A 22,651-nucleotide genomic window follows, 5' to 3' on the forward strand; every position below is an offset into this window, starting at 1 on the left:
AAACTGTGCGAGGGAAAGGGGTTTGGTGTGCTGGGGAGGAGGCTGACCTGCATGTTTGTCGTTGTTATGGAACTCTACATTCCAGGATGTCTTTTTATTTGTATTTATATTTGGCTTAAAATGTTGTTACCTTGGCACAGGTTCTCATTTTCCAGCGTGGTTAGCCTAAATTCACCCTATTAAAGATCAACTATTGAATCTTCCCCCACTATCGTCATGATATATTTATTATCCACAACTAAAGTGCCCAAAATACAACATAGCTGTTACTAACCGATGAATGACCACTTCCAATATTTATCTTGAAGAACTTCATAGTGTCTCCATCAGTTGTTGCTAAGTTTTAACTCCCAGCAAATAGGCTCCTTCCAACTTAGCATCTGCACCTGTATTTACATCTACCCGGTTTGAATCTGTAGGAAATGTGTACATTGCTTCAAAATTCATATAATGTGACAATTATGTTATTGATTCTTATTCAAATGAATGTGCACGATCAGAGAGTGATGAAAATAACACTCGTCTTGCAGAGTGCATGGAAGAAAAGAGAAGCAGGCATTTATAAGAAACAATCTCAAAGGTTTATTTAACATGTCAAAAGGAAGGTCACACACTTGGGAATTTAAAAGGGATTGTTGAAATTACTGAAATAATTGACAAACTATGAATTAAACTCAATACTAACATTAAATCAGGTTTTGGTTAAAAGGAGAGGGTGTTTTTTCTTTTCCTTGTTTTTTCTTAAAGAAACATTTTATACATGGGTTATTTTATACAACTGGTTCATTGGATAAATGCATCAAAAAGAGAAACCAGTTCTGTAGTAAACTTTACAAAAAAATACATTTTGTTTCAATGAGAGTAGAAAAGGACGGGATCAAATATTGACCAATAATATTTCTTCCTTTTCATCATTTAAAAAAAGTTGTTCTAATATCTATTTTTTGAAAAGTAAAAGCAATATACAGCACAATAAAAGAGAAAGGAATTGCTTTTGTAGATTTAGTCAGACGATTTGGTTACCAAGGAGAGGGGCTGTGACTGGAACAGGGCATGATGGGAATGCAGGGCTGCTTGATGGAAAGGAGAGGGCGGGGAGAGCATCGAGTGGTGTAGGGAGCTGAATGGGATTGGCCGAGAGAAAATTGGTGCAGAGTGGCTGGAGTGGCTGCCTGAAGTACCAATAGGGATAGATATGCTTGGGTGGGACGAGGAGGAAGAGGAAGAGGATGAAGATGACGAAGAAGAAGCCGATCCAGAGGGCTTGCCAGTTAGGAAATGATGGTGCAGGCGTCCCTCTGGTTTGGTGGTGAGGGACAGGGGCTGGGCCTGCTCTGAGTGGGTGGCGGCGGGCGCAGCCGGGGAGGCCAGAGCTGCAGAGGGTGTGGCTGGAGAATCCAGCATGCTGCCGTGAGACGAGGCAGGGCTGTCACACATCTTCTCTGAGGGTAGGTACTGGACACACTGATTCTTGTTCCTGATTGAGAAGTCTGGGTAAACAAAAGGAAGGGGCTTCGTCAATATTGCTGTTAAAGAAGCCGACAATCGTGTCCTTCAACAGTGCCCGTTCTCTTGTACACATGATAGTTGGCCAAAAAATACAAAACATTCACAGACAATGTACAGAACATGGAAAATCAAAAGGTCTGGGACAAACGGATAAACTTTGAATTAATGTATAAAAAAAGGTGAAGTTGCTGAAGTGAAATGAACAACAAAATAGTATATGCTTTTATAAATAAAACAAATCAGGCGGAAAAAAGTCTGTGCTCATATAAACAAAGTCGATGACACGTTAAATGCCTGCATGTAAATGAGGTTTGAGTGTTGTGCTGCAACAGACCAAACCACTGCGGGTGGAGTGGAGAGCAGTGGCCTGCAGTTCAGCCACACTGGTTCATAACAGCAGACATACCTGCCACAACGTCACTATTAGCACTGAACCTCATATGCTGCTTGTCAAAGTATAGAGGGAAGAGAGGAGTTAGTAAAGAAGGAAAAAAACTGAAGTCAAAAACATAAAAAGGTGTTATTTTGCATATTGCATGTTGTATTGGACCACTGCCAAGTCACATGACCAGCAAAGTGAAGCTTGAGGTACTATTTCACACAGGCCTATAGATGGAGTTCTTTCTGCCCTAAACCGAGAAGAACGGTCCAAGAGAAGGACAGAGAGAAAGGGGCCCCTTACCCTCTGGTGTTGAGTCTGGCTTATTATCTCTCTTCCTCTTTTTCCGCTTTCCCTGAGCAGATAAACAAAACAATGTATTTAGAAAAAAACTGGTCTCTATCCAAGTGACAGCAACATGCTTCATCACTACCTCATACAACTTCAGTGTATGAGAACAACAGTACAGTTATTATTACAGATACAGTATTGAATCATTTTCAAACCAAGTGGAAATGAGGGGGCGCTTAAGCAACCCACATTTCCCTCATTGTTAAAAGATCCATGGAAAGATGTCCTACTCACATAGTTATCTCGTGCTGACCAGCCTGGGTAGAGTTGGGAGTGGAGTTGCCTCTCCTTCCTTGCCAGCTCATAGTATTTCGCTTGCTCTTCTCTCGATAGTGAGTGCCACTGTGAACACAAACATGACAAAAGTCAGAGAACTAGTCGAAGCATGTACAGAATTTACATCCACAAACACATTCCAAAACTGTTGTGTTTGTGTGGTCAGGCATTGTGCTGTGCTCACCCTTCGGCCCAGTATCTGGTTGATGGCAGCGCTCTCCTTCAGGGTGCACTCAGCCACCACCTTGGCCCTCATCTCCTTCATGTACAGCATGAAGGCATTCAGAGGCTTCTTGATGTGGGGCTTTTTGTCCTCCTCCTTCTTCGCCGGGCCAGGAGACTTCCTGCTGAGACAACAAAACACACATTCAAATGTCACTTAAAATAGTCCTTTTGTGTGAGGTCTGATTCCCTTCCAGAAGACGTGGCTGACCCATTACAAAGAGTCAGGATATTCTTGAATCCTGGCCCTTTAAATGGAATTATGAATAGAGACTGGATACTCAGTAAATAATCCATTTGAATAAGATCAGAGTATAAAGAGTTTATATGTTTGGCTATAAGTAAATGTGAAGAATCTGTTAGTTAATGGTCCTTACGAATGCATAGAGGGGCTCATGTGGTCATGACTGTTGGGCTCCTGCTTGATGGCTGGTGATACGATAGCAGGATGAGGGATGCCAGTCTGGTGCATGCCGTGGGGGTGGTGGGGCATCATGTGGGGGGAGAAACGGCTGGACACCAAGCTGGAAAACAACAAAGACAAACACCTGTTAAACTTTCACAGGCACTTTCTGTCTGCCCTGTCAAGTCAACTTCGACCGCTTTGACTGTCTGTCTGGAGTCTAGACTAAAGTAATGTCCAAAATTAGCTACATATTTTTTTTTTTTTTCTTCTTCAAATAAAGGCTCAAAAGCCCCTTTATCCGACCATGCCTGGAGAAAAGTGGAGTGTGTGGTAACCATGGTGACCAAGGGGCCCTGACACCTGAAACCACTTTCCTCCCTGTGTTTCAAACCATGGAGGGACTTCCACAGCTACCAGAACAGAACATTCAGATAACTGTCGGAAAATGAGAGTGGTGCTAACACAACACAATGGTACATTGTACATGACAAAGGGGGATATTAAGGTCTGTGCTCCTCTGCCACGCATTCCTGTTAAATACATGATTGAATGGAAAATCCTTTAACGCTTCATAAAAATCTCATAACATTTAAGACAGATATGGTCCATGATTTACTATAGCCTTGTACTGTAAGTTTGTGAGTGTGCACAGACGCTTTCCTTGCTTCACTTCCCCAGAGTCAGGTGAACTTGTGGATGACATTTTTATGTCTCTGCGTCCAGTATGAAGTTTGAGGTTGTTTTGCAAGCTGTTCCCATAGACTTCCAATCATTGCGATAATGCTAGTTAGCAATTGCGCTAACGGTAGTTAGCAACTTCCATCAAACTGCACCCAGATAAAAATGGTATCCACAAGTTTATCTGACTCCAAGGAAGTAGATAAAGGGCTTCATTGCCAACATTCCAAAGTATCCCTATAACAGTAACAAGTCAAACTGAGGATAACCCAATAGGGTAAATTTGATGAAAATAATCTCTCCAATATTTTTTGACTCAAACTATAATATCATACGTAAGAGGGGCCTCTTCAACCATTACCAACCCAGCAGCCCAAAAAAACAATGTGGAAAAGAAAAATATAAAAAACATGAAAAGTCAAGCCGACATTTTGCTACATACTGTTTGAGATACAGTACATAAAGTCATATATTTATGACGAAACTGTCAAATATTACCTGACACACGTATCAAGTCTTGTTCAAGGGGGGCGGATGGTAAGACAAACTTTGTAACAATGTGGCAGGAACTGAGAGTACTATTGATCCCATTGAGACCCTGATGAATATTTCATCCCATACTAGCACCGGAAGGCTCGCTACAAATCTTTCACATTTTGACAGTGGGGCAGAGTTAAATCAGATGGGAGTTGTCGGTTCAGATTAGCTTTGATTTGTCCTAATCGATCCTTAGCCCTTTCATCTTTGTGTGTGTGTGTAGCAGAGTAACTCAGAACATTGGCCTGAGTGAGAAAAGACAGTGCCGTCTACGGGGTAGGGTTTTGAATGCCAATAGTCTGTTCGCTTTCTCTTTGGATGGAAGGCTGATCTCATCTTTAGAAGACTTAGCCCCCACATTCCTTTGTAGTCCCTACCCCACTGGCTGTCCATGGTTGGATACCCCTGTCCTAATACTGTTAAACTAATTAGCAATGACAAGATCAGAAACATGACTACAGAGTGTAATGTAACCACTAGATATTGAATGTCTCAATTTTTAGGGAGGGTTAGGGGTTGGTGAGACTGGGTGACAAAAAGCAGAGAGATCGACTCACCTGGACATGGATGCATTCATTGCGAGGGCGGGATAGGGGTGACGGAACCCCCCTGGGGGGATAGAGTACATGTGCTGGCCCTGCCTGAGAATGAGGGAACGAGAGGGAGGCAACAGTGAGAAGAGGATCAGACACAGCTGAGAGAGAACAGCACTAATCCAGCCCTCATCAACTGCAATCCCCTGCGTGAGGAACAGCACCATTCAAATTGATTACAAGACCCATGGCAAAACCCATCGAATGTGAAGTATTTATCGTATATATCTCAAATATGACAGTGTTTTAATACTTTAATATCAGAACGTGCTTTAACGTTTAAGAAATGCATCAGACTGTAGTCAATGTTTCTCCTATACTACAGTTGAAGTCGGAAGTTTACATACATCTTAGCCAAATACATTTAAAAACTCAGTTTTTCACAATTCCTGACATTTAATCCTAGTAAAAATTCCCTGTCTTAGGTCAGTTAGGATCACCACTTTATTTTAGGAATGTGAAATGTCAGAATAATAGTAGAGAGTGATTTATTTCAGCTTTTATTTCTTTCATCACATTCCCAGTGGGTCAGAAGTTTACATACACTCAATTAGTATTTGGTAGCATTGCCTTTAAATTGTTTAACTTGAGTCAAACGTTTTGGGTAGCCTTCCACAAGCTTCCTAAAATAAGTTGGGTGAATTGTGGCCCATTCCTCCTGACAGAGCTGGTGTAACTGAGTCAGGTTTGTAGGCCTCCTTGCTCGCACACGCTTTTTCAGTTCTGCCCATAAATTATGTCAATTAGCCTATCAGAATCTTCTAAAGCCATGACATCATTTTCTGGAATTTTCCACGCTGTTTAAAGGCAAAGTCAACTTAGTGTATGTAAACTTCTGACTCACTAGAATTGTGATACAGGGAATTATAAGTGAAATAATCTGTCTGTAAACAATTGTTGGAAAAATGACTTGTGTCATGCACAAAGTAGATGTCCTAACCGACTTGCCAAAACTATAGTTTGTTAACAAGAAATTTGTGGAGTGGTTGAAAAACAAGTTTTAATGACTCCAACCTAAGTGTATGTAAACCTCCGACTTCAACTTCAATATGAGATTTGGACTGTATGATTTAACGCTGTGTGTTACTCACTGTGGTACCAGCCAGCCCAGAGGATGAGGGATCTGTCCCACTGCACCTGGAGACAGGGGGTAGTACGGAGAGAGCTCTGATGGGTGGGGAGTGCGAGGAATGCCTGAAGGGAACACAAAAGGGGACAGTTTAAGCATCTAGGTCATTTTACTAGTCCCAGTCAAGGTCGTTTTCTCTAAGAAATTAGCCAATGATTAAGTCAGACATACCTCAGTTAAAGTTGAATGCAAACCATGTAATGCTTTTGGATCAGAGGCTGTACTAGGCAGCAACATGATATTCCATGAGGTTATGTGTACCTGTCTTTGGGTCAAGGATCTCCGGGGAGAGGTGTGAGGGAGGGGTTCCGGGGGAGAAGTGTTCATTGCTGTAGGTGATGAGGGGGGTCAGCGGGTGGACGTGGTGAGCATGCTGCACCACTGGGACCTTGTTGGACTGTAGGAGAGACAAGAGGAACACACAGAGGGACTTTAGACATGGGAGAGAGAGGATAGGTTAGAGCAGGGGTTTACTGGTATCCTGGGTCTCCAAACACTCTCACAGAAATAGGCTCATTCCTAACTTACAGATAACACAGTCTGGCATTTGTAACACATTATGCATGATGCTTGACATTTTCATTGACATACATGTATAGCATTCTGCATCATAATGTTCCAAATCCACCATGGAGCCAGTGAGCATGAAGGTACAGTGCATTCGGAAAGTATTCAGACCCCTTGACTTTTTCCATATTTTGTTGCATTACAGCCTTATTCTAAAATGGATTCAATTGTTTTCCCCCCTCAATCTACACACAATACCCCATAATGACAAAGCAAAACAGGTTAAGAAATGTTTGCGAAAAAAAGAAAAAAAAATCGTAAATATCACATTTACATAAGTATTCAGACCCTTTGTTGAAGCACCTTTGAAAGCGATTACAGCCTTGAGTCTTCTTGGGTATGACGCTACAAGCTTGGCACACCAGTATTTGGGAGTTTCTTCCATTCTTCTCTGCAGATCCTCTCAAGATCTGCCAGGTTGGATGGGGAGCATCGCTGCACAGCTATTTTCAGGTCTCTCCAGAAATGTTCGATCGGGTTCAAGTCTGGGCTATGGCTGGGCCTCTCAAGGGCATTCAGAGATTTGTCCTGAAGCCACTCCTGCATTGTCTTGGCTGTGTGCTTAGGGTCGTTGTCCTGTTGGAAGGTGAACCTTCACCCCAGTCTGAGGTCCTGAGCACTCTTGAGCAGGTTTTCATCAAGGATCTCTCTGTACTTTGATCCGTTCATCTTCCCTCGATCCTGACTAGTCTTCCATTCCCTACCGCTGAAAAACATCCCCAAAGCATGATGCTGCCACCACCATGCTTCACCGTAGGAATGGTGCCAGGTTTCCTCCAGACGTGACGCTTGGTATTCAGGCCAAAGAGTTCAATCTTGGTTTCATCAGACCAGAGAACCTTGTTTCTCATGGTCTAAGAGTCCTTTTAGGTGCGTTTTGGCAAACTCCAAGCGGGCTGTCATGTGCCTTTTACAGGGGAGTGGTTTCAGTCTGACCACTCTACCATAAAGGCCTGAATGGTGGAGTGCTGCAGAAATGGTTGTGCTTCTGGGATGTTCTCCCATCTCCACAGAGGAACTCTGGAGCTATGTCAGAGTGATCATCGGGTTCTTGGTCACCTCCCTGACCAAGGTCCTTCTCCACCGATTGCTCTGTTTGGCTGGGCGCCCAGCTCTAGTCTTGGTAGTTCCAAACTTCTTCCAGTTAAGAATGACGGAGGTCACTGTGTTCTTGGGGACCTTCAACTGCATTTTTGGCACCCTTCCCCAAATCTGTGCCTCGGCACAATCCTGTCTCGGAGCACTGTTGGACCTTACACACAGTACGAGTCAAAAGTTTGGACACACCTACTCATTCAAGGGTTTTTCTTTATTTTTACTATTTTCTACATTGTAGAATAATAGATGACATCAAAGCTATGAAATAACACATACGGAATCATGTAGTAACCAAAAAAAGTGTTTTAAAAATCTAAATATATTTTCTATTTGAGATATTTCAAAGTAGCCAGCATTTGCCTTGATGACAGCTTTGCACACTCTTGGCATTCTCTCAACCAGCTTCATGAGGTATTCACCTGGAATGCATTTCAATTAACAGGTGTGCCTTGTTGAAAGTTAATGCGTTTGAGCTAATGAGTTGTGTTGTGTCAAGGTAGGGGTGGTTTACAGAAGATAGCCTTATTTGGTAAAAGATCATGCCCATATTATGGCAAGAACAGCTCAAATAAGCAAAGAGAAATAATAGTCCATCATTACCTTAAGACATGAAGGTCAAACAATCAGGAAAATGTCAAGAACTTTGAAAGTTTCATCAAGTGCTATGATGAAACTGGCTCTCATGAGGACTGCCACAGGATAGGAAGACCCAGAGTTACCTCTGCTGCAGAGGATGAGGTCATTAGAGTTACCAGCATCAGAAATTGCAGCCCAAATAAATGCTTCAGAGTTCAAGTAACAGACATATCTCAACATCAACTGTTCAGAGGAGACTACATGAATAAGGCCTTTATGGTTGAATTTCTGCAAAGAAACCACTACTAAAGGACACCAATTAGATGTAGAGACTTGCTTGGGCCAAGAAACATGCGCAATGGACATTAGACTGGTGGAAATCTGTCCTTTGGTCTGATGAGTCCAAATTTGCGATTTTTTTGGTTCCAACCACTGTGTCTTTGTGAGACGCAGAGTAGGTGAATGGATGATCTCTGCATTGTGGTTCCCACCGTGAAGCATGGAGGAGGAGTGATGGTGTGGGGGTGCTTTGCTGGTGACCCCGTCTGTGATTTATTTAGAATTCAGGGCACACTTAACCAGCATGGCTACCACAGCATTCTGCAGCGATACACCATCCCATCTGGTTTGAGCTTTGTGGGCCTATCATTTGTTTTTCAACAGGACAATGATCCAACACACCTCCAGGCTGTGTAATGGCTATTTGACCAAGAAGGAGAGTGATGAGTGCTGCATCAGGTGACCTGGCCTCCACAATCACCCGACCTCAAACCAATTGAGATGGTTTGGGATGAATTGGACCGCAGAGTAAAGGAAAAGCAGTGCTCAGGATATGTGGGTACTCCTTCAAGACTGTTGGAAATGCATTCCAGGTGAAGCTGGTTGAGAGAATGCCAAGAGTGTGCAAAGTTGTCATCAAGGCAAAGGGTGGCTACTTTGAAGAATCTCAAATATAAAATATTATTTGATTTGTTTAACACTTTTAGTTACTACAAGATTCCATATGTGTTATTTCATAGCTTTGATGTCTTCACTATTAATCTACAATGCAGAAAATAGTAAAAAAAATAAAGAAAAACCCTTGAATGAGTATGTGTGTCCAATCTTCTGACCGGTACTGTATATTTCCTGAGTTTTATAATATCTCCTAGATTTAGGACAGACACTTGTGTTGTTTTCGCATTGTTATTATGGGGTATTGTGTGTAGATTGATGAGGAAAGTAAATAATTTCATCAATTTTAGAATAATGCTGTAACGTAACAAAATGTTGAAAAAGGTCAATGGAACTGAATACTTTCCGAATGCACTGTATGTTGTTGGTAGTCACCGTGTCACTGAGTCATGTGTGTAAAGGTGATGGTGAGCCCCTATGTCTGTGCCTGCCTGTTTGGCTGTCGCTCTTCTTCCCTGGTAAACAAAGCAGGCTGTGGCTGTGCGTGTGATGGGCCCTATGATGCAATCTGGATCCCTACCAAGGCACAGTGAAAGCCTGCGGATACATGCCAACACCATTACGGCCATTTAGTGGCGGAGAGAACTGTTTGTTCAGCCTAACAGGCAAAACAACAGGGCCCAAGATCAAAAAGTCACACCTGTAAGTACTCTAGGTACCTCAATGCCCATACACATGACTGGATCCCTTATCTCACGTCGCTAACTCACCCACACAATATTCAGCCCTCAGTTGATCAGAGTGTAGGATGACTTTACCCCTAAACAGATTTTTAGGATCTCTCATTGATTTGGTCTGAGTACACTACACTGGCATTAGATCTATCTATATGGTCTACGAGAATAAAATCCTATATACACTCAAAGCACTCACAATACAGCATAAATCACAATGGGAGTTGGGATATACACTTCAAGAAGTTAGACTTTGATTTTGTTGGAGCAGACTCATTGTTATTTCAGCTTTTTTAATAGAGCTGTGTGGTGCCAAAGAAACTCCAGATCCCCATAGCCTGCTAGCTAACTTCACTAGAGCTGGCCAGGACAGCCAGGAGGACGATGATGATGATAATAATAACCAGCGTCTCTACTTTCATTAGGCAGCGTTCAGCCTCAGTCATTTCCCCTGGCTGCCCCGCTCAATGGAACGCTTGTTGGCCCAACTCGTCACATGGGAGGGTCAGGGGTGGGGGGGGGGAGGAATCTTGTTCCTCCAACCTAACCTTTCTTCAGTATCCCTCCCCAACTCCTTCTCAACCTCTCGTCTAACCAATGAGGTGCAGGAGGGAACAAGGTTTGCATTGAGACGGCTGTACACTCTTACTTCACGCTGCTTAGAATTGTTCCAAATATCAGGCATGCTTTTCTGCCCTTTTTTATATCAGTTCCAACCTTTCCCCCTTTTTAAGTCTTAGCAAACTTATTTCTCCTGCTTCCAAAGCCTGCTTTGATTTCTGAAATGCCAGTTGTGACGAGGATAATATTTACAAATGCAAAGCGAGATAAAATTAACTTAAAATGTTTAACGCCTTGTAAAAGGTGAAGTATACATTTTTTCAAAGTGCACATTAGGTGTAAACAACCAAAGAACCCATGATACGGATAAAGCTATCATATTATATGACGGTTGCATAAAGCATTATGTAGAAAACCCAGTGCTCAAATGTCATGTATACTTTATGCAGGCTTTGTTGTTCTACTTCATGTACAATGTGATAAAATTTCCCCTATATTGTGGATGCTGTTTGAGACCTCTGGACCTGAGTGCCAACACATTTTGGGAAGCACTTCAGTGAGAATTGGAAATGATCGGCATTAATAATTTGTACTTTGGAATACACCAATCGCGTGTTCACTTCGAACGGATTTTTAAGTTTAACAGCGCCAGCTTCAACATACCAGACTCTCCATTTTAGCAAAGCGTTGCCAAAAAAAGTGTGTAACAGAAATATGTACTGTAGGTGTGGGCTGTTCACATTCAAAACCTTTTTGGCCATTGGCCTACCTGCTTAAACCATCTCCAGAGGAGAGGTCCCTCTGTGGTCTACCTTAAGGGACATAGATGGTTACCTCATTAGCTTCGACTGGCTTGTTAGGTATTGACTGAAAAGTAAGTCCCTCCCTCTAGATCTGAATATTATGAGTGGCTACAATTAAATAAAAAAACTTTTAAAAATGAAGGCAATGGTATTACGCTTCTTCAGTCACCTGAACGTTCAGCTGGAATGCAGTTCAACAGTAATTACCAGTTAGTAAATGTGAAATTCCCACAACAACAAGTCGTCTTAACATGTAAAAGTGATTCAAGAAATACTGATTAAGTTAGTTTAAGACGTTGGGGGGGGGGCTTTCTAAGCTGACATATGGAATTGTTTTATGAAGGTCATACCATGGATCATTTAGCCATTTGATTTTGAATTTTAGGACCCCTTTAAGTAGGCCTCAAAAACATGAATTTGATAAAATATTGAATTTGGCCTTTACTACTATAGCCCATAGAATAATACATTCATGAATTGCAAAATAGACAGTCCAAAAATACATCATAAAGTTGAAGGTCTTGAAGTGTCTGTCCTATATCTAGGAGATATTATAAAACTCAGGAAATATACAGTACCGGTCAGAAGTTTGGACACACCTACTCATTCAAGGGTTTTTCTTTATTTTTACTATTTTATACATTGTAGAACAATAGAAGACATCAAAGCTGTGAAATAACACATATGGATTAATGTAGTAACCAAAAAAAGTGTTAAACAAATCAAAATATATTTTATATGAGATTCTTCAAAGTAGCCACCCTTTGCCTTGATGACAGCTTTGCACACTCTTGGCATTCTCTCAACCAGCTTCATTAGGGATGCTTTTCCAACAGTCTTGAAGGAGTTCCCACATATGCTGAGCACTTGTTGGCTGCTTTTCCTTCACTCTGCAGTCCAACTCATCCCAAACCATCTCAATTGGGTTGAGGTCGGGTGATTGTGAAGGCCAGGTCATCTGATGCAGCACTCCATCCCTCTCCTTCTTGAATCAAATAGTCCTTACACAGCCTGTTTTGGGTCATTGTCCTGTTGAAAAACAAATGATTAGCCCCACGAAGCGCAAACCAGATGGGATGGCGTATCGCTGCAGAATGCTGTGGTAGCCATGCTGGTTAAGTGTGCCTTGAATTCTAAATAAATCACAGACAGTGTCACCAGCAAAGCACCCCCACACCATCACACCTCCTCCATACTTCACGGTGGAAACCACACATGCAGAGATAATCCATTCCCCTACTCTGCGTCTCACAAAGACACGGCGGTTGGAACCAAAAATCTCAAATTTGGACTCATCAGACCAAAGGACAGATTTCCACCGGTCTAATGTCCACTGCATGTGTTTCTTGGCCCAAGCAAGTCTCTTCTTCTAATTGGTGTCCTTTAGTAGTGGTTTCTTTGCAGAAATTCAACCATGAAGGCCTTATTCATGTAGTCTCCTCTGAACAGTTGATGTTGAGATGTGTCTGTTACTTGAACTCTGAAGCATTGATTTGGGCTGCAATTTCTGATGCTGGTAACACTAATGACCTCATCCTCTGCAGCAGAGGTAACTCTGGGTCTTCCTTTCCAGTTGCGGTCTTCATGAGAGCCAGTTCATCATAGCACTTGATGGTTTTTGCGACTGCACTTGAAGGAACTTTCAAAGTTCTTGACATTTTACATATTGACTGACCTTCATGTCTTAAGGTAATGATGGACTGTTATTTCTCTTTGCTTATTTGAGCTGTTCTTGCCATAATATGGACTTGGTATTTTACCAAATAGGACTATCTTCTGTATACCACCCCTACCATGTCACAACACAACTGATTGGCTCAAACGCATGAACTTTTAACAAGGCACACCTGTTAATTGAAATGCATTCCAGGTGACTACCTCATGAAGCTGGTTGAGAGAATGCTAAGAGTGTGCAAAGCTGTCATCAAGGCAAAGGGTGGCTACTTTGAAGAATCTCAAATAGAAAATATATTTTGAATTGTTTAACACGGTTTTGGTTACTACTACTACACCATTGTGTTCAAGAGTGTCACCCCTTTCTTCAGTGGAGTCATATTAGTTTGTAGCCCAAACGGTTCGGACGCAACAGACAAATGTTGGTACATCAACATTACCAACTTTAGATGAGTCCCGTGGGGCTTGCAAGAGCAAAACGGAGAACACCACCGTGTTTGTGAGAGTCTTCCCTTTCTATAGAGTCTTTCTATAGAGTGGTCATATCAGTTTGAAGACCAAACCGTTTAGACGCTACAGTGCTTTTTGTGAGAAGACCAAGAAGTCTCCTCGTCTGACAAACAGCGCTGTAGCTCTGCCACTTTCCACCGCAGGAGTGGAAGGGCGACATATGGGGATGCAGTGGATTGAGATGCAGCCCATTCAAAAAGCTAGATACTGTATTTCTAGCTTAAACTGACTGATTTTGATGGGGATTTTTTTTCTTATGCTGCGTTTAGATGGTACGAGGTAGACAGCAAACCAGATGTCATTCTTTTCAATGAGACCCCGAATGTGAATGCTGTAGAGGATGGCGGCGGAAGACGAGACTTGCCCCCAGAGTTAAAATATTTAAAGTTTTGCCATCTGCTGCAGCATTGTTTTCTACCGGATGTTGATTTGCACTGTTTGTTTACTGAAATCTCCATAGCAACGCATACTGTCGTGCTGGCTTGCTTTTGCTGTCACCATCATTCTTGCTTTCTTGTCCCGCTTTGCCAACAGGTGGTTTTGCATCCCTAAACGCAGCATTAGATTCCAGGTGTGTCAATAGACTCTAGGTCAATAGACTCTAGCCCATCAATACCTCTATTCATCCTCTAATAACCCTCCTACCCATGACAGCTTGGCTTCATGATCACATGGGCATTGCATATTAAGGAAACCACATGGAACATAAGCTATGTTTCAAATATAAACATCTACGTGACGGCCGGGACAGAGAAAGAGCAATCTGGAGCCAGATGGGCTCTGCAGTGACCTGCCTACATGTTGAAAACTGCCCAATCCACTGTACCAAAACCCAATGCCTTCACAAATGGCGTGTGGCAACACTGACTAATGATATTAGATTTGAGTCGACACGGTAACAGGAAGAAAAGTTGCTGAGCCAGTGCAGATGGGTGTAGGGGTGGATTTCATTCAAGCAAACATGTTTTTGGATCCTGCACATCTGAATTGAATTACTACGCAAACAGCCGATGGGGAAGAGAGCGCAGAACAAACTTTGTGTATGCCTTTCTACTACGCAATCACTTCAGGTTGGGAAGTTCAGAGGCCTTTCAAAACTCCAGGAAAGAAAGAGTGAAAAGATTGCATGGCATGCTGAGAAATCCAAGCCTTGTTTGTCAATGACAAAAGGAAACAGACGTTAAGAGTTGACTGACCGTATCACATGATTTTAGAATCAACCCACCAAATACTATGCAATTAATCACAGAGAAGCTACGCCAGTTTGTCTGACCAGTCATCCCCTCTGAAAGGGTCAATGGCAATAATGTTTAAGGTTAAGAAAATGGCTGTGTCACTTTGCAGTGGCTAGACACCAATAAATCATTTAGTGTTTCACCTAGGTCACCTGAAGAACTGAGAGGGCAAGCTAAAAACATGGTGAATTGATTAACTTCACTAGGGTAGGGGGCAGCAATCGGAATTTTGGATGAAAAGCGTGCCTAAATTAAACTGCCTGCTACTCAGGCCCAGAAGCTAAGATATGCATATAATTGGTAGATTTGGATAGAAAACACTCTAAAGTTTCCAAAACTGTTAAAATAATGTCTGTGAGTATAACAGAACTGATAAGGCAGGCGAAAACCTGAGGAAAATCCATCCAGGAAGTACTATTATTTTGAAAGGCTGTTTTTCCATTGAAAGCCTATCCACCATACAAAGACTTAGGACCCAGTTCACGATCTCCATGGCTTCTTCTACATGTGGCCAGTTTTTAGGCATTGTTTCAGGCTTTTACACTGAAAAATGAGGGAGATACAGCACTTTCAATGAGTGGACAGTGGAAATTTCCAGACATGAGTTCAGCGCGTGATCGGAAGTGCGCCTTTCTTGTTTCTCCTTTTCTATTGACGAAGCTTTTGTCCGGTTGAAATATTATTGATTATTTATGACAAAAACAACCTGAGGATTGATTTTAAACATCGTTTGACATGTTTCTACGAACTTTTATTGTACTTTCTTGACTTTTCGCCTGGATGTTGAGAGTGCGCTTTGTGCCTTTGGATTACTGAATTAAACGCACCAACAAAACTGAGGTTTTTGGACATAAAGAGGGACATTATCGAACAAAACAAACATTTATTGTGTAACATGGAGTCCTGGGAGTGCCACCAGATGAAGATCGTCAAAGGTATGTGATTAATTTAACTTTTGTGAGTCCTCTCCTTGGCTGGAAAATGTCTGTATGGTTTCTTGTGGCTAGGCGCTGTCCTAACATAATCGCATGGTGTGCTTTCGCCGTAAAGCCTTTTTTGAAATTGGACACTGTGGTTGGATTAACAAGAAGTTTATATTTAAAATGGTGTATAATACTTGTATGTTTGAGGAATTTTAATTATGGGATTTCTGTTGTTTGAATTTGGCGCACTGCAATTTCACTGGCTGTTGTCGAGGTGGGACGCTAGCGTCCCAATGAAACCAGAGAGGTTAAAAGAGGTAGCAGAGAATAATTATTCATCAACGTCTAAATCATTAACATGGTATATAAACAAATAATATATAATTATATAATGAAATTCCTATACGTTTGACCTTTTGATAAAGATACCTTCTATGCAATGTTCCCTCTAATCTGTGGGAGGGCGTGCAGCTCCCCTGGGACTGCCTTTCAGAAGAAATATCAGCCAGCACAGAGAAGCACGAGGTTGAACTTCACTCAACTTTCTAGTTTTCCCCTTTAACACTGTCAACGTCTCCCTCTACTGTGGGTATTGCGAATATTAGCCACTTTCAATGAAACATACCGAAACAAAAATAACTATGCAAGAGATTTTCTTGTAGGCAGAACGCACCGGAGTAGGATTCTATTGCATTGACAGGCACGACTCAGCCCATACTCTACAGACCAGTGATGCATAACCAATGTGTGAAATTCACTTTTAACTGGACAGTGTTACATTACAGCATTAATGGTGGTGAGTAAATGCGCTTGTTTTGAGATCAAAGCGAGAGCAGCATGTAGCCACACGTGCACATTTGTTCATATACATTGCTAGTAAGTGAGTTATTAGCCCAGTTATAGATCATTTCTAAATCAGCAATGGGGGAGTGGTTGCTTCCTACAAGAACACAAAAAGTATGCATTTCTATCCATCTTTGAAAAGCGAGTCAGGTAAAGAGCATTTTTTCTGTCTTAAAGGGACAGTGTTGTACTTTGAGACTAAAGTAGCCAATATGCAGAAGGAATCATAATTTTTCTGATTCTCTGTAATAATGGTATGGGAATAATAATTAACTTTATTTTGTAAAGTGGTTTCTTGCATCAAACAGCACATTTTCAGTCACCTCCTTGTCTGAAGGACAAGTGGATAAATGTCAAGCCCTGCATATTTTTTCCAAACATATTACGGAATGTTTGCCTACAATGAACACCCCACATTGGCTGCTACTGTAGGCTGAATGATAGAACAGCTATTTCCATGTTAAAATGTTATGGGATGCATTTTCTCTATTGTTTTTGATGGTGGCCACTTGATAGGCCTACATTATGACCACAGTAGCCTACTTGGCCACTGTTATAACTGTAACTTAAAGCAAGTACAGCCTCAGTCTTCACAATAAACGCGTCCCAGAAGATGCACTGAATTTTCACAACGTTCAAGTTTGCGCTCAGCAGACCTGAAATTTGCTCAGTGCCCCCAAATATTGAGGGAACAAGTGCACTTTCTTGTTTATTAGTGGCTATGTACTTGGATATTGGGCCCTGATTCCTATCAGTGTGTGTCTATAAAAGCAGTGTTTCCGCAGAGCCATGGAAGGACTGCAGCCTTCCCATCAGTATTCAGTTCAAGCTTCCCAAAGCCTTTGATTTCATGATGGACTCTGGTTGTTCAATGCGTAATGCAACACTGGCAAATCTCAGAGGACACCCAGTCAAAGGTCTTTCAAACTATTTTGGACTGCGAGCTAGCAGAAAGTATCTTTGGCAAACCCAACCTGTACCGTTCTCTGTCGACGTCTTTACAAAAACTTCTACTCAGTCTAATGTGTTGAAAAATGCACGGGCACTTCATGGAGAAGCCATCTTTGGAATGGAAATCCATGGCAATGCTGAGGTCTTACCACTTCAATTCAATTAACAAGCAACCAGGTGACCGTCATACTCCACTAAGTGAATTATGACATGCTGCTGACACACGGGGACCAAGGCAGCGCTCCTGTCATCATGACTGCGCTGTAATGGGGCATTGAAACACAGAGAAAACAATTATTCTACCTTTGCCAAATTCAGAACAGGAGGCCATATTTGAGCTGTGAGTGATGCTCATCTGAAGACAGAACTGGGCAGATAGACACTGAAGTCAGGACTATAAGACCTCGTTAGGAAGTCACATTACTTCGTAAACTTGCTTAACAGTGAGTCACTTGTTACCAACGACATGTCTAACATGGAAAAATCAGTAGGAATGGTAGAATGACTTGAATGAGCGGATGTGTGTGCTATTGACACAGCTTGATCACCATGGTGATGATTAGGCAGAGTTAGTCTAGTCTGAGGAGTGTGTTATTGCTGCTGTGAGCTGAGGAGCCAGAAGGCAGGCGGCTCTCTCCCTGTCCAGTCTAGTCCGGCTGGCATACCGCTACTGGTGACTGACAAGGCTGAGGCTGACACCCACAATGCATCACCTGGCCTTCCATCGCCTTTGATGTATAATGCATGAATAGGCAGCTCTCTGAACACAGGGTGTGATATTGGGGCGGTGGGGTGGTATTCACAGACAAGCTTGTTCCCTTCTCCATATCCAGCCCCCCACCCCAACCCCAAACCCCGCCCCCATACTTCCAAAAGCAATACTAACTGAATGCTAAATAAACCTGTCTCGTGAATAATTGAGGATCTCGGCCGGAGCAGGCTCTGATTAGCATACGGGCCTTATGGACCCAATCTGCACAGCAGCGACAGGACAGACAGCCTTCCCTGTTCCCGGGCTTCTCAAATGCACAGAAGGGTTTCATTTCTATTTCAGACTCCTCTCACTCCTGGTCCACTAACACAACGAGAGGAGTCCTAGTGAGACCAGCTCCATCATTCATTACAATGCACATTGTTGTCTGCTGCAGGCCAGGCACCGTGAGGGACAATTAATGATCTGAGGCACCAGGAATCTGATCATAACCAACGGCATCATCATCTCATTACTGCTGTAGTGCTGCAGCTAAATATTAAATCAGCAAAGACACTAAGGGAGGAGAAGGCCTTTCAACAAACACATTCGAGGGCAGATAAGTCATATCAATTAAGAGCCATATGTGCATGAACAGTGGAAGATACTTGACGGTCATCCCCAGAAGTCCCACATAATCAATACCAGACAAAAACTCGTCTCCACACCAGCCGTCATGAATATACAATTATAACATGTAATGAGTGCTTGCAGAAGAGAGCAAGAATACATAAAGATGCTGCTGTCCCCCGGCTCCCTCTCCGCAGGTCCCTCTGGCCCCTGGCCCTGGCCCCTGGGCAGTAATCCCTGGACCCCCACGGACCCCATCCGCTCCCCCTGCTCTCATTAGTGCAGTGCTGGGGCCCTGCAGGCCTGGGGAGCCTGCCTCCTGCTCCCCCTCTCTGCTGCTGGGGTAATGAGCACATAATCAGCCTGGCTCCCTGGCAGCAGCTCACCAGAGGGGCATGTGGGCTTATGGCCATGGTGTGTGTGTGTGGGTGGGAGGGAGGTGGTGGATGGTGGGGGTAAGGGCACAGTGGGGCGTTTCAGTCTGAATGGCCTGGGTATCAGAGGACGCTTCTGCTCACACATCTGATGACCTTGTCTCTCAGATCACCTGATTTTCTCTTGGCTACTTCCTCTTCTGGTTAACATGACCACTGTAAAATACGCTGTTGCCAGAAGAGATGTAGCTGAAGGGCAAGAAAATATAAACGAGAAAGGAGACCGTGACTTGAAATGAGAACAAGCAAACTGTCCACTACAAAATCTAAAGTTAGGCAATTAAAATAAGTAAAATATTCTCCTTCAAAATCAACTAAATCCTTCACGTCTGAATGTCAAAGTCCTGGTCCTCATTCACTATAAGTCTCTCTCTATCAACCTTCCTGGTTCAATGGACATTCAATAAAGACGAAGGTTGCACAGATATAGAAGGCTCGTCGCAGAGAAACATTCGTAGGTTTCTTTTATGCAAATCTTGAGTTCAGCCAAGGTAGGGCAGCATGGAACCAAGCCAAAGACCTCAGGTTCCTCGTCAACTCTTCAATAGCACCTTTCATTTCCTCCTAATTCAATTGCAATTACTCTGCTCCTTATTCACATTTTTTTGCTGCCCTACAATACAGGCCCATGCATTGCATTATGTCATATATTAAGTAAATAAAATAAAATCCATTGGCAGGAACAACGGCCTGGAACACACGGCCCTGTGTCCCGCAGACAAACGAGCCATACTCACAGAGAGTCACTGACAGGTCATCACTGACAGGTCAGCACTGTAATAAAATATATTTAATTGGCTTCCAATTGAGAGGGAAGTCAGCCACAGAGAAGCTCTGGATTCCCCAGGGCAAGACCTGCACTGCTCCCACTGACAACAGCTTCCCATTGACGCCACTCAATGAAGACTTTGTCAAGTGCATCATTGTGTTTATGCGATCCGACAAACACACCACAAACTAAACAGACCCGTCTAGCCGGAATCACTAAGGTCACAGGCTGAGTCACTGTGATTATTTAACCACAGTGTGGTAACCATGGGTGGCTGGCTGAGCACAACTACAGATCACTTCCCTAACCCCAGATATGAGGCACGATACGCTGCTCTACTTCCTCCCCACTTCATGGTATGGAATAACTAGATGACTGTTGTAATGATGTAGTAGTAGTAGTAGTAGTAGTAGTAGTAGAAGAGGGTGCTGGGAGCCTTTACTAGACACAGTGAGTGGCTGGATAGATGGTGTGGTGTACTCACTAGGTGTCCTGGGGTGGGGGAGCGGGGATGGCTGGATGGATGGTGTGGTATACTCACTAGGTGTCCTGGGGTGGGGGAGCGGGGATGGCTGGATGGATGGTGTGGTGTACTCACTAGGTGTCCTGGGGTGGGGGAGCGGGGATGGCTGGATGGATGGTGTGGTATACTCACTAGGTGTCCTGGGGTGGGGGAGCGGGGATGGCTGGATGGATGGTGTGGTGTACTCACTAGGTGTCCTGGGGTGGGGGAGCGGGGATGGCTGGATGGATGGTGTGGTGTACTCACTAGGTGTCCTGGGGTGGGGGAGCGGGGGTGGCTGGATGGATGGTGTGGTGTACTCACTAGGTGTCCTGGGGTGGGGGAGCGGGGGTGGCTGGATGGATGGTGTGGTGTACTCACTAGGTGTCCTGGGGTGGGGGAGCGGGGGTGGCTGGATGGATGGTGTGGTGTACTCACTAGGTGTCCTGGGGTGGGGGAGCGGGGATGGCTGGATGGATGGTGTGGTGTACTCACTAGGTGTCCTGGGGTGGGGGAGCGGGGATGGCTGGATGGATGGTGTGGTGTACTCACTAGGTGTCCTGGGGTGGGGGAGCGGGAATGGCTGGATGGATGGTGTGGTGTACTCACTAGGTGTCCTGGGGTGGGGGAGCGGGGATGGCTGGATGGATGGTGTGGTGTACTCACTAGGTGTCCTGGGGTGGGGGAGCGGGGATGGCTGGATGGATGGTGTGGTGTACTCACTAGGTGTCCTGGGGTGGGGGAGCGGGGGTCTTTGAGTCCGGCAGCTCCAGGGACATCCAGTAGAGGCCATTTCATCTGCAGGTACTGTGGGGTGAAGAATAAGTAACATGAAACACACATGTCTGGACACTGAAATAATACAGTAAGGACAAGCATACAAAAACACGTTAGGGGGAGGGGGATGGGGGGGTGAAAAGGCTTTGCTGTAATGTGTTTAGACCAACTCGCTAATACTTGTTGAGACTGAATTGCATGAAATATGGTTGAGCTATTCCAGAGCAGACCATGTCATAAATGGTGTGGGAGCCAGCAGAGAGCCAGAACTCTGACAGACACCTGTATGAGAATCATGTTGTTGGAGTCAGACACCGGCTTTCGGCAGCGCAGAGGAGAGGGAAGTGAACACAGCAGACTGGAGGGGGACTGTGAAATCGCCCTTTGTCAGAGAAAAAAACGAGTCCAGCTGTGGGCGCCCATCGACTAGCGGGTGGGAAGGGACAGCTGGAAGGAAGCTCCATCAGAACGGGAGGGAAAGGCAGGGGTGGGGTCTCAACACTAAGCCTATGGCATCCTGGTGAATTGTTTTGGCCTTTTGACCCAAACCAAACTAATCCACTTTCCTTGTTATCATAGTTATCATTATATGGAGCATTAGTGTTTTCCCTTCATTTTGGGGGGAAAGGAAAACACTAATTGTTATTTTATAGCAGCCCAGCCCATGCATCCTCACTTTGGAACATGATCATGTATACAGGAGTTGTTTTATCTCCTGAAAGCAACATGTTTCAAATATATTTTCCCTATCAGTCTTGGTGCTGTGTGGAGCTGGTGCTGTGTGGAGCTGGTGCTGTGTGGAGCTGGTGCTGTGTGGAGCTGGTGATCTGTTCGATGCACAGCTCCACCATCTGGTTTGTGAATCAGTTTAAATACCGGATACAGCAGATTGTCATGCATGTGGATTTTCTCCATGGTATCCAACGACTTCAAATTCATTAAAAGGGTTTTCATTTCAGCGTATGCTGCATTTGTGCGAGCACACAGACATGTGGTGTCAAAGTTCATCTGGATACCAACATGATTCCAACACCTCCGCATGTGTCATTAGTAATGTAGCAGCATTGCTGTTTAGTCATGGATCCACTAGTTGCCAGAAGTTTAGCACATTACTCAGTAGTTGAATTTATGTTGAGTGTGACACTCCCCAAAATGGCGAGGTCAGAAGCAGGCTCCATAGAGAGAGAATGATGGTAAATGTAATCAACCTCAGCCACCTATGATTAGGTCTTATCAGTGGACTGTTTCACTGCACTGATCTAAAGGTTAAGACCATTTTAACAGCGCAGCTGTTTCAGGGGCTAGTGCACTTAAACATACATGCCCTCTCTCTCTCTCTCACACACACACACACACACACACACACACACACACACACACACACACACACACACACTTG

At 43.7% G+C, this 22,651-nt stretch overlaps 1 protein-coding gene across 3 annotated transcripts in view; it reads right to left on the minus strand.

Moving 5' to 3' along the window:
- Positions 1–558: 558 nt before the first annotated feature.
- Positions 559–22,651, minus strand: part of LOC115164508 (transcription factor 7-like 1-A) — a 46,558-nt gene continuing 24,465 nt past the window's right edge. The window contains exons 4-12 of one of the 3 annotated variants that reach the window (XM_029717056.1): positions 21,199–21,282; positions 6,342–6,477; positions 6,043–6,145; positions 4,916–4,999; positions 3,115–3,261; positions 2,700–2,859; positions 2,474–2,581; positions 2,192–2,243; positions 559–1,490 (exon numbers count right to left, since the gene is read on the minus strand). In XM_029717056.1, coding sequence (XP_029572916.1) covers positions 1,003–1,490; positions 2,192–2,243; positions 2,474–2,581; positions 2,700–2,859; positions 3,115–3,261; positions 4,916–4,999; positions 6,043–6,145; positions 6,342–6,477; positions 21,199–21,282 — 1,362 coding nt within the window. In that variant the 3' untranslated portion in view covers positions 559–1,002. The other 2 variants (XM_029717055.1, XM_029717057.1) reach the window with 2 other exon arrangements.

Source organism: Salmo trutta, chromosome 27, assembly GCF_901001165.1.
Source record: "Salmo trutta chromosome 27, fSalTru1.1, whole genome shotgun sequence".
NCBI classification, from domain to species: Eukaryota; Metazoa; Chordata; class Actinopteri; order Salmoniformes; family Salmonidae; genus Salmo; species Salmo trutta.